Source organism: Fukomys damarensis, unplaced genomic scaffold (genome assembly GCF_012274545.1).
Source record: "Fukomys damarensis isolate Sample0158 unplaced genomic scaffold, DMR_v1.0_HiC HiC_scaffold_7, whole genome shotgun sequence".
In the NCBI taxonomy this organism is placed as follows: Eukaryota; Metazoa; Chordata; class Mammalia; order Rodentia; family Bathyergidae; genus Fukomys; species Fukomys damarensis.
The window spans coordinates 22,752,206-22,767,406 of record NW_022900919.1 but is presented as its reverse complement, the minus strand read 5'-3'; the positions used below and the strand labels follow the sequence as shown (position 1 = coordinate 22,767,406).

Sequence of the window (15,201 nt, the reverse complement as noted above, 5' to 3'; positions counted from 1 at the left end):
GGGCCGCGATGGCGTCACAGCCTGGCTGGATCCGGGCCCGCGCTTCTGCCCCGCGCCTGCGCGCGGGGTACGCCATGGGCGAGTGGAAGGGGTGAAAACCTCAACGGGATCCCGGCTCCTGTTACAGCCATCGGAATACGGAGAACACCACTTAAAGACACTCCTCTCTGATAATAGCAAAATCCTCATCTAAGGCCCAGTCGTCCTCCAGAGGAGTCTTGACTTATCTTCTGTCAAAGATAAAGACGTCTAGGTCACCACCTATCTAAAGCTAAAAGTCTCGGGAAGTGGTCTTGTCAGAGTTGCAGCTGAAAACGCGTCGTTTTAAAAATGCAGGCGCTCCCTAAAGATCTGCCGAGAACTGGATGATCCGGATTTTTTGGAGAATCTGCTCTAGGCCCTTCTCCAACTCATAAAAAACCCCAGGGTCTTACTCTGTTGGCGTAGTTCTTCTCGTGGAAACTCTCTCTGTCCCCCTTGGCAGTGGACGCTGATCTAAATAAGCTCTGGTCTTTTCTACATTCCTCGTCTATTGGTGATAATGCTTTTTTCCGCTGGTGGCACCGGGCTCTGTGCCAGCTCTCTGGTGGCACACCCTTGGTTACAGGTGCCTACGGGGCCTGCTGGAGTGGATCTCTTATGGGGTTCTCTGGGCTGGCCAGCTGGCAGGGCGTGGATGGCCGTCGCAGTCCCCAGCGTGAACTTCTTGGGCAGCCTGGATTGCCACCTTGGCGGGGCTGCATCTAACCACATTTCTGAAGAGGTCAATGCTGGGCTTTATTTGTGCTTTCTTTCTCTGTGTGTGCACGTTGGCTTCCTTTCAGAGTTTGAAAGAGATGCGTGGAAGGGTGGAGAAAGCAAAGTAACTACTTGTAAACCTTCTTTGGAAGACGAGAAGGGGTGCCTGTCTCTGGGCTGAAGTGGGCAGGAATGCGGAAGTGCCAGGGTCTGCACCTGCTACTGGGTGTGTAGTTTACTAAGTCTCTTTGGGACTCAGTTTGCACCAGGGTGCAGTGGGATGATAACAAATGTCTCTGCAGGGCCTTGTGAAGAGCATATAAAGCAGCATTATTATAGGCAGCTAAGTTAGATAGAAATTAATAGGCAGTCAGAGAGGGAGCTGGCCCTCAAAGTCAGGACAAAACATAAAGGCGTCAGAATTGTGACTGGAGGTGAATCTGAAGAAAGACTGTACTGCAAGACCCCTGAGCCTCCCTAGAGACACATGGCAACTTGAGATTGTACTGTCATTAGCACCCCCTGGTCCAGTGGCCCTGATAGGCATCAAGCACACAGGCAGATGACTGGAGCACCTGTAGCCATCCTTCCCATCCGTCCCCAGAATGAGTTTGTTCTTTCCACTTACCTTTACTACCTGACTCATACCCTATTGGATCCTCATAGTGGGCACAGGCTGTCTGGCTACAGGAGCAGAAGAGTAGGCCCTTCTCACCATGAGCCATTCATTTTCTCCAAGGAATTGAAGGGTATATAAAACTTAGCTGAATATTATTTAAGGTCTTACCCTCCCCCAATGAATTTTTTATATATGAATAAGTAAGGAAAGCTATTCATATACTATATTGTAACTAAACAACGCCAATTAAAGGGTTGTAGCATTGCGAATGAAGGCAAGTGCTGGAGCTGATGGGGAAGCTCAATGGTGAGTGCTTGTCTATTATACTCAAGCCCCTCTGTGGTTTGGTCCCCAGCATTGAAAAAAAAAAGTTTTTTTTGTTTGTTTTTTTGTTTGTTTTTTTCGACACGGTCTCACTATGTAGTTGAGACTGAACTGGAACTCACTATGTAGCCCAGGTTGGTCTCCAACTCACAGCAATCCTCCTGCCTCAGCCTCCCAAGTGCAGGGATTACAGGTGTGCACCACCATGCCTGGTAAAAAAAGTTAATATAAAGAAAACCAGTGCTTAAGTCAGATTGCCTGTACTCAAAGCCTAGCAGCATCATCAACTAGATACAGTCTTTATAAGAAACTGATCATTCAGACTTCAGCATTCTCATTTGAAAAGCGAAATAAATAATAATAATAATGGTAACAGAGTTGATATGGTCAAATGATTTCATGGTGAATAGCACTTGGTGCTTTATTTGTAATAACATTCATATATGATATGTATGTTCCATTTGATATAAGTATAAATATATACACGTGTCTTGTATGAAAGAGAAATAACTAGAGACATGCTTATATATGTTTATGTTTTCATAGTTATGTGCCACATAAGGATAGTTTGGTCAATGGCAGGAAGTGTATACCCTGGTGGTCTCAAATGATATCAGATAGTGGCATCATTTTGTGTGAATATACTCTGTATGTAACACAGTAACTAGATCATCTAATTACACATCTCTCAAGATGTACCCTCATTGGTAAGCAATGTATGACTGTCAATATTCTGTATATGTTTACATGTGTGTATGTTTAGAATATTCACTTCTAGAAAGGTACAGAAAAAACTCCTAATAGAGTAAGCCCAAAGACATTTCGTTTTACAACATCCTATACTGTTTAATTATTTTACGTACTAACATGCTGTTCTTGCTTGATTTTTTAAAAGCCTCATTAGAAAATTTCATTGTAGAATATTTCTGGAAAGCTCCAGCATGAGACTTAAACTGGGGCCACACTAAGCAAAGAAAGCTGAGGGAAGTAAGAGTGAGTCTCTCTTCCGTGCCGTCCTCCTTCCAGGCTAGGAGGAGATCTAAAGTTGTAGTTGAATTTCAAATAGGAGTTCATGAAGGCAGGGACTCCCAGCACTGTGTTGACTCGGTTGTCTGAATTTGTTAAGTAAGGATATAAACGTATGTGTTTGTTGTTCACTTAGCATAGCTAGTTGTTACTCAGTGCTTACCATGTGCCTGCCATCATCATATGCACGTACCAGCAATATGAAGTAGAAACTACTGCATTTTGCAATCTGAGAATTGCAGAGAACATCCAAGACCACATAGCTAGTCAGTGACAGAGTTTATGGGCAAATACATAGTTTCTATTTCCCAAGGCTATATATTTACTCATACATTTTATTATATCCCACATCCTACAAGCATATATATATATTGTTTACCATGAAATGTGCAAAAAAGAAAACTTGATAACTTGAAAAAAAAATAAAGGAAAGCACATACTTGCATTCAAACACATATACTCAGAGGGGCTGGAAAATACTGCCTTGGGCTAGGGTAGTTGGCTTTACAGAGATATGCAGAAAGCTTTCCTCTGAATTTCCTGGCTTTCACGAAATCTGAAACAAAAGGAGTGACCAAAGGATCGTTCCTAGGTCACTAAGGTATTTATCAGACTATTCTCATCAAGAGGTACTCACTATTTTTGGTGTTTATAGTTGTTCTGATCTCTGAGACTTAAGAGGAGTTTGTTATGCAGGTGTTTTTAGGAAAGATTTTTTTAATGATACTGTGAATCACGTCCTCCTCAACAGTGATTTAGTTAAAGAGCAGAAAAGCATACAACCTCCCTGCCAGGGATCATTACTAAATGGGAAGGAATATTGTGAAACCACAGCTGTGCTGACTTTGGTAATGTAGGTTCTTGTCTTCTGTTGCAATTTAGGTGAGGGGTAACCCTCGGGATGAGGGCAACAACTGCTTAGCAAGCAGTTCTGTGGCGGCAGCCTTGTGGGAACTGGCTTGGGGCAGTGGTGATTGCTGACGCAGAGGCAGCAACAGTTCACAAAGAGAAAATGCAACTTAAGGAAAGGTGCTAGCAGTTTTCAAAGGCTAACTAATTAAAATAACAGTACTTTTTTTCATCATATAGGCAACACTTATACAGTGTGACAAGGTCAGGTTTTGGTGAAGTCAAGAAAAAGAGTCTGGGGTCTGAACCAAGAAGACCAATAGAAGAGCAGCTGGGAAACTTGGTTGTGCTCATCTCCTAAGGGTTACAGATTGCTCTTAGGAGGACTAACATCCACTGCTGACAAAACATATAAACCATGTCCAGTGCATGATTATTTTTAGAAACAAAGAGGTAGAAAAGATTTCAATGTGTATCGTGAAGACAATGGATAAATATTAGATACTTTATTCACACCATGAGACACTATGCAGCTGAGTTTGATCAACAGGCATCAACAACATAATTACGTACAATGATACATGCAGGATAGCAGAATTTACCGGAGTAAAATGTATTTAGGTATTGTTTATTGAAGCTTATGTATATATATTCACAAACACATTTGTAACTACAAAGGATCTGCTGGGTGGATTCACACCAACCTCTTGACAGGTGAGGGGCATGAGATTTGATGTGGGGTTGAATGTGGACCTGGTTATGTCTATAATGGTTTCTTTTTTATTAATAACAAAACATTAGATGAGAATAAAACAACATTTCAACAGTTGTTGATCCAGTAGGAACACAGGTGCTTGTTACACTAATTTTTGCACTAATCAGTTTCTTCTAGATTGTCCTAAATTAAAGACATGGGAGTCCAGTGCTAAGTGCCAGGGTGTAGTGTGTGACAACATTGTGCCTACAGCCCTGGGTATGTCCTGGTCACTAGATTTTCTTAGGAATGTCCCAAGGCCGGTTTATCTTCTAGACTTCATGAGGTTTCTCCCACCCCTACCCAGGCACATACTCCTGTAACACCTGGATGTGGGGCCAGCCTTTCCCAAATCATATACTGGTGAGCTCCCCGCCACAACACAGACCAGCACCTCGGTTGCCAAAGGACATCCCATGGCCTCACAGAACATTTTGTGGCCGGACTTTGAAAATAACGTGCTCCTTTTCATGAATGCAGAGAGGAGTGTTTATCTGTGTTCATTTCTTAAATGGCAATATTTAGACTAAATTTTTCTTTCTGGTTAGAAGTGGCCTCAATCTGGTGAGAATGCTATTTGTGATTCAGTCATTAGTACAGCTTATTCACCCTTCAGTCACCCATTCCATATTTGTTAAGTGTCTTTGTCAGGCCTCCAGGATTTTTGACCCCTGGTTTGCATCTCTTCTTACTGAATTGACACTTGTGGGTTTGTTCAGTTTTCACCCCCACTCTGGGTTGTGTGAGGCAGTAAGCATTTCGAAGATAGCATCAAGGTCTCCAAATAGTTAACTTGCAGATAATCATCAGAGAGTTTCTCCAGGGTGGTTCTGGCCTACTCAGGTGAAGCCTTTTAAAAAGAGTCCGGACCTTTTCTGGAAGAAGAGATGGAAATCTGGAGACACTTTCAGCTGACTGTGAAGGTACAAACAACCTTGTGTAGAGGAACACATGGCAGGGACATACAGGCAGCCTCTAAGAGCTGATAACCTTTGTCTCCAAACCTCAAGGGAAGGCATTCAGTCAACAATCACATAGATTGGAAGAGGACCTCCAACCTTGGAGGCAATCCCAGTCAGCTGATGCCCTGATTACAACCCAGTGAGACCCTTGGAAAAGGACCCAGCTGAGCCATACCTGGACTACTCACCACGGAAACAGATATATGTGTGTTGTTCAAGCCACTCTGTTACTGTCAGAATCAAAATGGAGTGACTTGTATCAAGAAAGACACAAGTGGAGACAATGGAGTTATATGGAGATGTGAATCAGGACCCAGTCCAGTTACTGTGGCAGATTCGACATCTGCCCTGTGTAAGGCCGGTCAGAGGACCACAGGCAGCTGCGCACTGAGAGCTCAGCTCTGTCTCCTGGGCTTCCTGGCTGCACACTGCAAAGCGGCAATGCTTCTGTGGCTGTGACTTTCTCTTCCAATAGCCGTGCAGGGGAAGCTGTTGGCATAGGAGAAATGAACTCGAGCAGCTCAGAGACAGCAGAACAGAGAATGATCCTGGAGACATTCAGTGCCCTGATTCTGCTGAACCCATTCCTGAGTCTTAATATCCATCCTTCCCAGTTAAAAAGCCAATAAACTTAGGGATAAAACTAGGATTCTGTGCAAACCTAGTTTTCTGACTAATTAATGTAGACACACAGCCCAGTGAACAGTAAAAGGAGCTCTTGTTAATTCGTTACTCTTCTCATCACTTACATTTTCATTACTCACATTAGGCATTGCGAAACCCTTAGGGCTAGTCACCTCATCTCCAGTGCTTGCTAGGGAGCAGGGTCCTTGTACAAAGAAGGACAGCCTCACAAAACAGCATACTCATACAGTTTAAGGGAGGAGCAGATCCGGGTTTCCACAGTGGGATGTGCTGTCTGGCTTGTATAATTGTAGGCAAAGGACTGAAGTTGTCTTGAAATGATGAACTGATGTGTCCTGAACTTAGGAGGCACTCAGAAATGACTCGTGTCTGTTTGCCGTAGAATCAGCATGTACTTTGAGATTCAGGGCCTCGGCCAGCCATCTACAGATGTGACTGAATGCACTGCATACTCTCTGATGTCCAGCGGCACATTCCTGTCTCTGAAGGGCTGAGAGGGGGTGTGAGGCCCGGTGCTTCAGAGTGCCCTGACCTCTGTGCATGGGCCATTGGGAGGAAGCCTAGACCTTGGAACAGACCAGGTCATCCAGATCAGTGGGCATTGCCCGCCCAGACTTGGCCTTCTTCCGGCCAGCTTTCCCTGTGGCCCTCGGGAGCCTGCCCTGGCTGCGGGTGACTTGCAGGTACTGGTCAGTGCTGCTGTTTTGCTGGTCACTGCTGGACAATGCTGACATGGAGTCAGAATCCGTGAAGCATGGCTGGAACTTGGGCCGGGCCCGGGGCTGCAGAGGAGGCTGTGGGTGCTGCACATTCCTGGAGCATGGCCTCCTGGGCACAAACATGGGTCTGTCAGCTTGACCCTCAAAACCATCACCCCCAGACTTGCAGTGCCTCCTTCCCCGGGGCTCAGGATCTCGGGTCCGGCTTCTGGACCTCTCAGCAATGTAAAAATGAGGGGCTTGATGGAGGCCCGCCTGGGAGCGAGGGGTGAGTGGCCGTTGGCCCACACCTCTCCTCAGCATCTCTTCTTCTTCTTCTTCTTCTTCTTCTTCTTCTTCTTCTTCTTCTTCTTCTTCTTCACTCAGCTGCAGAGAGCCAGGCTGCAGGGGCACCCAGGCCAAGTGCTGTTGCATGTTCCTGGGGTATACCTCTACCATGTCACCAGAAGCATCCATCTTGAAATGTCTTTCGGGCCAGAAAGTCAGGTGGGGCTTTTGGTGGGAGTCAGGTTCATTCATGAGATAGTACCTAGGGGTTTGGGGCTTGTGACCACGTGCTACACAGGCTGAGACCCCAGGGCCACGGAGAGGAGGATAGATTGGCTGTAAGTCTTTTCGGAAAAGAGGCTCTGATCGTACATCCTTCACATGCTGTGGCAGTGTCACAGGTGTGAAGGCCCTGTTCTGGTGAAGGTCCCCTGTGCTGGCCCATGGCCCCTGTCGATACCTGTAAGACAAGGGGGTTAAGTAGTCTGGCCTCAATGGTCTCAGAGGCCCACCAGGGCTTTGTCAGTTCCAAAGTGTCATGGTATTCTATGGCTGGACACATTTGGTAGAAGAGCCAAAGAGGTCTCTCACCACAGAAGCCTTAGGACCAGAAATGATGTGTATGGCGTGGGTCAGGTGTGGCACATTTTGCTCACACAGTAGGTCTTACCACAGGGCCTTCTCTGTCCAGGAGCATGTCCTGGGAGCAGTGTTTGTGGAGCACCTATTAGGAAGGCTTCCCTTTTTTGTGTCTAATAAGAAGATGTTCCCCTCCTCGGGAACTTCCTTATGTTTCCACGACCGGGGCGTTATGCCTGTTAGAACGCTCTTTTCCTGAGATGTCACTCTGTCTAGCAGTGCTGGTTTAACTCTTATGGTCTCCCCAGGAGTATTTGATTCCTGCTTCCTTGTTACTACTCAATGCCTTATATAGCAAGATTTCAAGTTCTTCATTAATTTAGTAATTGTCTTTAAAAATAAATGAGAAAAGAGAAATTGTATTTATCTGTAGTGCTTCCATGGTGCTACAGTAAGATCAAATACAATTCTGGATATGCATTTGGGTCAGCACTCTTCCAACACCCCATGTCCATTAGTGGGTCCACCACTTTCTATCAGGAAAGATGGAACCAAATGACCCACATAGTGCACAGATGATTTTGCCTAGAGCTTAGTTGGCCCGAAGCTGAAATATAGAAGGTCTTGCCAGCAATATGGCCAGTTCAGAACTGGAAAATGGAAGATAAACAAAAAGGCATTTTCTTATCTTAGGTTATGGAAATGTGTATGCTAGACAGGCAGGTTCGCAGACAGGTTTTATGGCAGATGTGGTGTAGGTGTGTGATTTTTTTTTTCTTTTGTTACCAGGGATCCAAGTTGGGATCTTGCGCTTGCAAGGCAGGCAGAAGAACCACTGAGCTAAATCCCCAGCCCATGGCAGACAGTGTAGGAAAAAGAATGTGTTCTGTTTGACAAACTTCAACTCCTTTTCCCCATTCTCTCCGTGTGTGTGTGTGTGTGTGTGTGTGCGCGCGCGCACGCTCACGCATGTGCGCGTGTGTGTGACAGTCTGTCTTTACCTCATGGTCAGCCTTCTGGCAGAATTGGGATTTCTTGTGCCTGGCCTCCTGAAACTGCTGAGGCCTTCAAACTCTGAGTTGCCCTTCTGTGCATACCTTCTTTGCCCCTGGACCATGGCCAGTGTCACATTTGAAGAAGCCAAGTTTCCTTCTGGGCTGTGACTCAGGCTTACCTGTCAGTAAATCGCTGTGGCCCTGGTTTGCCAACACCAGGAAGAGGTAAGCAGGGATCTCTGTGGCTTAAACTCGGGCTCTGGGGCACAGGGTGACTGATGGCCTCTGTCCTGCTGCTCTCAGTGCTCAGGGAGTCGAAGCTGACCACAGTGCCATTGTTTAGGGGTGTCACCATGTGTGCTAGGTCACCCTCCTTTGGAAGCCTCTTGGAGTTTTCCTCCTGGGTCTGGATTCGAGCTGCAGGGAGAGGAGAAGGGGCTTATGAGGAGATGACATCTAGTAGGTGACACACTCAGGCTTGCTGCAGTTCACACACACACACACACACCTACACCACATCTGCCATAAAACCTGTCTGTGAACCTGCCTGTCTAGCATACACATTTCCATAACCTAAGATAAGAAAATGCCTTTTTGTTTATCTTCCATTTTCCAGTTCTGAACTGGCCATATTGCTGGCAAGACCTTCTATATTTCAGCTTCGGGCCAACTAAGCTCTAGGCAAAATCATCTGTGCACTATGTGGGTCATTTGGTTCCATCTTTCCTGATAGAAAGTGGTGGACCCACTAATGGACATGGGGTGTTGGAAGGGTGCTGCGATCTTAACTGTCCCCCAGAGGCTTATGAGTTAGTTAAAATCTTGGTCCCCAGCAGGTCACTATTGGGTGGTGGTGACATCTTTGGGAGATTTTAAGGTCATGGGGGATGTGCTCTTGAGGAGTGTGGAAGCCATGCTCGTTCTCTCTCACTCTCTGGTCGTGGCCTGAGCAGTTGGACTCTGCCACACACTGCCGCCAGGTGATGACTCAGGCTGAGCAATGGGCCAAGTGATCACAAACTGGAAGCTCTGAAATCATGAGCCGAAATAAGCTTTCTCTCTTTTCAGCGGACCATGTGTAGTGCCTCTTATAGTAGCAGAAGGGTGACAGACACCAGGCTGGTTTAGTTGCAAGAGTTTCATGACTGCCAGCAACAGAGTCTATAGACAACCAGGTGCCCTTGCAAACACAACAGCTCATGGACCATGGACATTCAGCAACCAAGTCATTTTATGGCAGAGGGTTAGAGCAGGGACGTAGGCGGGATCAGAGCTGAGATGACAATGCACCCTGGGATATCTCCACGAGGCTCATTATCTATATGATGGATATAAGAAAGCTTATGTGACGAGTACATTTCATTTGGAAAGAGTTCAGGTAGGACTCTGAGAAAAAACATGGCTTTGACCTAGAAAGTGAGCACTAGATAATGCTATTATTACCTTGAAAAAGTCTGTGTAGATGCTGGCTTTTGCAGATACTACCTGAATAAAACTAAATTTTTAGTTACTTCTACCTAAACTATCCTTGATAATTGCAGTGGGCTTGTACAGCTTGACCCATAGTAACCTTCCATAGTTAATTTTCATTTAGTGATTTCTCTCTGCAAAGATGGATGGAACAAGAATAACTCTTAAGAGAATAGATCTCTTCTGGTGAGCTCAGCACTGAAATGGCACAGTCTTGGCCCATGGAACTTTCTGGGTCCCTTCTCAGTGTTCTGAGAATGTGGGCTATGCCAGTTAGTGGCACCCAGCATGCCTTGGCAGTGGTCCCAAGAGTCTGGCTCACTTGTTTTTTGTTTTGTGATACTGGATATTGAACCTAGGTTCTTCACACTGAGCTATATCTTCAGTCCATTTTTAATTTTTAATTTTGAGACAGGGTCTCATTAAGCCACTCAATGGCCGAGATCAGCTTGAACTTCTGATTCTATCTCCTCAGAGTGGTGAGATAACAGTCATGTGCCACCACACCTGGCTATAACTCTCACTTGTTTCTGAGCTGCATCTGCCCACAAGCTTCCCTCTGGGCCATACCAGCATTTGCTTCCCTGTTTCCATCCCTTTGGAAGAGCAGCTCTCTCTTTTTCCTCTCCAGAAGTCTAGATGCGAACCAATTTGGAGGATCTGGGAGAGAAGGTATCCCCTTGCAGAGTCCTTGGGTTCGGATCCTTACTCAGAGTCCATTTTGCAGCCTAGGCCTGCCCAGCTGCCAACATTCAACAGGGCCAGGACAGGGAAGACAGAGGCCAGGGGCGCTGGGAGAGGGTCTTGCCAGACAGAACTGGGCCTCTGCAGGAGCAGGGATGAGATGGACGGTCTCAGGGCTTCTCCAGATCACTATGCTGCTTTCTCCACTATAAACCTTCCTTCTGATGGGATTTGGAGGTTTTGTACAGGCCAGCCATGTCGTAAAAATTAAAGACTCAAAATAGTATTTGTAGCCTACATTTTATTTTATTGTACCTAGTTAATTGTGAGATACCAGTGTTGGCTGTGAGGAATTGTTGCAGGTATAACACCTTAAACTACCTTCTTGCTCTATGTTTGGATGCTTGTCAATTGAAACATCAGACTTTTATGCTTTAAAAATACACTTACCTTCTACCATCTGGGCAACCTTTTTCTTATCTTCAGATCTTGCCTAAAATGTAAATGATAACCTTGTTTGACTTAGATTCGGCAGAAAGTAATAAAAAGGTTTTGTTCTTGGTGTCTGGGAGGCTTTTGCGTTGTTCTTCATATCTTGGACACAAATGAACTCTAGTCACCCCCACCTGGGTGTAAGTGTTGACTCTGCCTTTTATTTGAGTGAATGAATGAAGATACCTAAGCACCAAGTTTTGTGCCTAAATGGTTTCACTTAGGGACAGCTGAGTCACTGGCTATGTTTGGATTCTGCCAATACAGTTGAGTGTCCCTTATGTGAAATAGTTGGGCCCAGCAGCATCTTGGATTTTTCCAACATGTGGAATGTGTACACATATATGATGAGATATTTTAGGGAAGAGAAACGTCTCCAGTTGTTTCATACGAACCTTATCCACATAGTATGAAAGATTTTATACAATATTTTTAATAATTTGGGGCATGAAACAAAGTTTTGTGGTGTGGAATTTTTCCAACTGAGTCATCATTTTGACACTCAGATTTTAAGGTTTTGAAGCATTTCAGGTGTCACATTTTTAGATTAGGGATGCTGAGATAATCTGCCTGCGTCCCAAAGGAGACCATGAAGATCAAGAGCAAGATGCTCTTTCATTGAATTTTATGGGAAATTTTTACTTTGATACTTGTGGAAATCTATACTTTTAGGATTTTTTTTTCATTGAAAAGGGAGGAAAATATTTTTGCATTGGGAGGGATGAAGGTCAAGCTATGGAGGAATTCATGCTGTCACATTTAAGGAGACCCTCACTCTGAGGGCTGGGAAAGGGGAGGTTTGAGGGACCTGGAGAGAGCTACCTTAAATCTGCTCCCTCGCGTTCCTCCCTAACCTCACCCCAGACCCTAAAGAGCTTGGGAATTGCAGAGAAGGAAAAATCCTTTAGGTCTGAGGAGTGTTTGTCTCCTTCTGCCTGCTTGGAGAGTATCTGAGCCCCAGGTGGGAGAGGCTATCATGGCAGCCAGAACCTAAAGGTGAGTCTGGACTTTGTGTGGCCACTGAAGAGTGCAGAGGTACTCAAGGCCTAACCAAGAGCCTTGTAGAGGAAGAGGAAGACCAGCACAGTGACTTGTCCCCAGAGTTTTTGACCCCACTTCGTATTTTTCATATTAGGGATGTCTAGGGGAGCCCAGGGAGTGGTGGCCTTGTCCCATAAGAGCAGCCAAGAGCCATGGCAGCCACACTCTCATGCTGGAGAACGCTCATCAGGTGGGTGACAGCCACGCGGGGGTAACAGCAGAGTACTGGGGATACTTGCATTTTGGATCTGCACTCGCAGCTGCTGGTTGCTGAGCTTCAATGAGCGTGCGATGCTTTGCAGGTAATAGATGAGCAGGCTAGGACAGAAAGACATAGTAATGAGGGCCTGGCTGTGAGGCCACACCCCTGCTCAGCTGCTGGGTGGAACAAGTGTTCCCAAGTCAGATGTGGGCTTCACATTGACCCCCGCCCCCCATGGAGAGCACAAGGAGGGACTGCCTTCCTCTTCCACTTTATGCAGCAACCCCACTGACCCAGAATTCTGCAGCAGCAGGGAGCGCATTCGGCATTAAGCCAAGAGTACTCTCCCTCCTCACTTTAACCTTTTCTCTCTAAGCCCAAACAAGCCACTGCTACTTGGCTGCACTGGGAAATTCCTTTTCAAGATCCTTTATATTCTGCAGAATAAGGCACTGATACTTCTGATGCTTGGCCCCAGGGCAGTGGCCACGGTCATTGTCCAAATGCTGCTGATGAATCAGTAGCCACCCTGATAGCAGTGCGGTGCCCCCCTGAAACCCCACAGCTGTCTCCCTGCAGCATGATGGATCAAGTGACTCTGGGGTATGACTCAGAGTCGCATCTTAGATCATCAAGCTCCATAGGTGATTTTGGAATAAATTAATTAGTTCCGCATGATTTTTGGAAAGCAGTCAGGTGGCCTGGCATGAGGCAGTCCCCAGAGGCTGGTGGTGTCACACTTACAACAGCAGCAGCACAGCAGGCAGGATGACCACAGGGCTGCTGAGATGCCCGACCACGGAACTGACCCACCCAGGGAAGTCATTCTCAATCGTTTCGGACATGATGTCGTAGATTTTCTCTTGTCCACTATGAGAAAGAAACACATAGCTCCAGACTTTATTGCTTTTGGCAGAAGGATGCCATAAGATCTGCAAAAATGTCTGGAAGCTGAGCTATGAAGCTAGAGGTAAATGTCCCAATAAAAGACACAAACCCTTTCCAAGATGATTATACAGGAAGTAAGCATCTGATGAGTCTGCGGGCTTGAAGATAGGGTCAGGGATCACAAGGCATGTCTTTTAATGCACACAAAGATAAACTTACATATGTGTTGTATCAAAACTGATTAAATGTTAGCTGGAGATGATACCATGGGTTTCACTGGATCATGTAGAAGAAAAGTGCTGTGGAATATTTTTGATAAAGCCTTCTGGGTTTGAACCAGGTAGAATTTCTCTCTCCTTTTTTATTTTGAAGGAGTTGTACCTTTTTAACATGAGCTCAGAGATAGCTGTACCAAAAAGCAGCCTGCCAGCAAGGAATGAGTTCTGGTCTTGAGTTCATAAAATGAAAGTTTGAGCTACTTTTATGCTGTTTACCAGTGCTGTGAGCCATAGACAGAACGCAACCCGATGTGACTCAGTTTCCCCATAGATCTCAGCTAAAAGAGCATACCTGAAGGGTCCACAGTTTAGGGACGGCTTGTACCGCACGATGGCGAAGACAGTGGGCAGCATGCACAGAAACAGCATGAACAGGAGCATGGCTAGGTAGAAGTTGTTGGACCTGCAAAGACATCGAGCATCAGGTGCTACATGCATTCCAGAGCCGGGCATAGATGTCCCAAGACTGACACAGAAGCTGCCCCTGACTTTGCACACAGGAAGATCCTTCTCTCAGAGCTGCTATGGAATGGGTGTGCTGCAGGGTAGAATGAATGAGGTACTAAAACCTGGAAATTGGTTCCCAGAGGAACATCATGGACCCTGCAGCCCAGTCTGCTCCTCCAACAGTCACTGGATCAGCATTTACTGAGCAGAAAGCTGAAGAGCCAGGGACCTGCCTCTCTACCATGGCTCCTACCTAACAAGAGCAGTGTGGGAGAAGAAAGCTTAGAACTTTGCACACTTACCTGGGCCCTGACCTAAGGCTTCCATCTCCTGCTCCCAGCTGTGAGCTTGTCTCTTATGTCTAAAGGGGATTTGGCTCTTTCTGTTAGGATTCTTGACTCTATCTTTCTCAGATGAGATTTGAACTCATTAGCTTAACCTCTGGGCTCCTGGGTGCTCAGGTAAATGTTCTGCCCTACTACACTGTGGTTCCTGGTGCCTGAGGCTTTGGGTGGTGTCAGTAAGCCTGGCTGCCCCAGCCCCAAGGGTGGTCAGAACCACCTGGGCTATAGGACCCTGTGCATAGTTCTGCAGGGAGCAGCCACGGTCGTTCCACCTGGTGATGACCAGCAGCATGATCACTGTTGGCCAGTCCTCTCTCTGTCTCTCAATACACTTGACTAGGAGTCTTGGCAAGGAGTGTTAAGTAGGTGCTACAGTGTGAGCGTGTGTCCTCTCCAAACTCACATTAACATTTGGCTGCCCTGTGGGGTGTTGGGAGGTGAGACTCTTGGGCGGTGACTCAAGTACTGAGGTCTCCACTCTCTTGGGTGGGACTGGCATGGACATAAAAAAGCAAGTTTGGCCCCATTGCCTCCTTCCTTCTCTGCCACCTGAGGGACAGTGCTCTTCCCCTGGGAAATGCAGTTGTTAGGACAACTTCTTGGAAGCAGAGATTGGGGTCTCACCAATCACCAAAACTGCCTGGTTTTCCAGCTCTGGAATGTTGAGGCTACACATTTCTGCTCAATATGAATAATTTAGCCCCAGGTATTATGTAGTAACCACAAAATGAACTAAAACAGAAGGTGAGGGTAGTTTGTGAAAATATTCTCCTTCCCCTCTCTCTCTCTCTGCGTGAACACACACACACACACACACACACACACACACACAATATTCATATGTATAAAATGAATGTATGTAAGTTACAAAACAAACA

The 15,201-nt window shown here is 46.0% G+C and overlaps 2 protein-coding genes across 2 annotated transcripts in view; both read right to left on the bottom strand.

The window, feature by feature from the left end:
• Positions 1-76, bottom strand: part of Stard5 (StAR related lipid transfer domain containing 5) — a 10,822-nt gene extending 10,746 nt beyond the window's left edge. Inside the window, exon 1 of the mRNA XM_010621258.1 lies at positions 5-76. Coding sequence (XP_010619560.1) covers positions 5-76 — 72 coding nt within the window. The remainder of the gene's footprint in view (positions 1-4) is intronic.
• A 3,018-nt stretch (positions 77-3,094) lies between these two features.
• The window catches only part of Tmc3 (transmembrane channel like 3), a 37,565-nt gene continuing 25,458 nt past the window's right edge, over positions 3,095-15,201 (bottom strand). Inside the window, exons 17-22 of the mRNA XM_033761120.1 lie at positions 13,825-13,935; positions 13,111-13,236; positions 12,404-12,482; positions 11,082-11,124; positions 8,657-8,894; positions 3,095-7,363 (exon numbers count right to left, since the gene is read on the bottom strand). Coding sequence (XP_033617011.1) covers positions 6,478-7,363; positions 8,657-8,894; positions 11,082-11,124; positions 12,404-12,482; positions 13,111-13,236; positions 13,825-13,935 — 1,483 coding nt within the window. The 3' untranslated portion in view covers positions 3,095-6,477. The remainder of the gene's footprint in view (positions 7,364-8,656; positions 8,895-11,081; positions 11,125-12,403; positions 12,483-13,110; positions 13,237-13,824; positions 13,936-15,201) is intronic.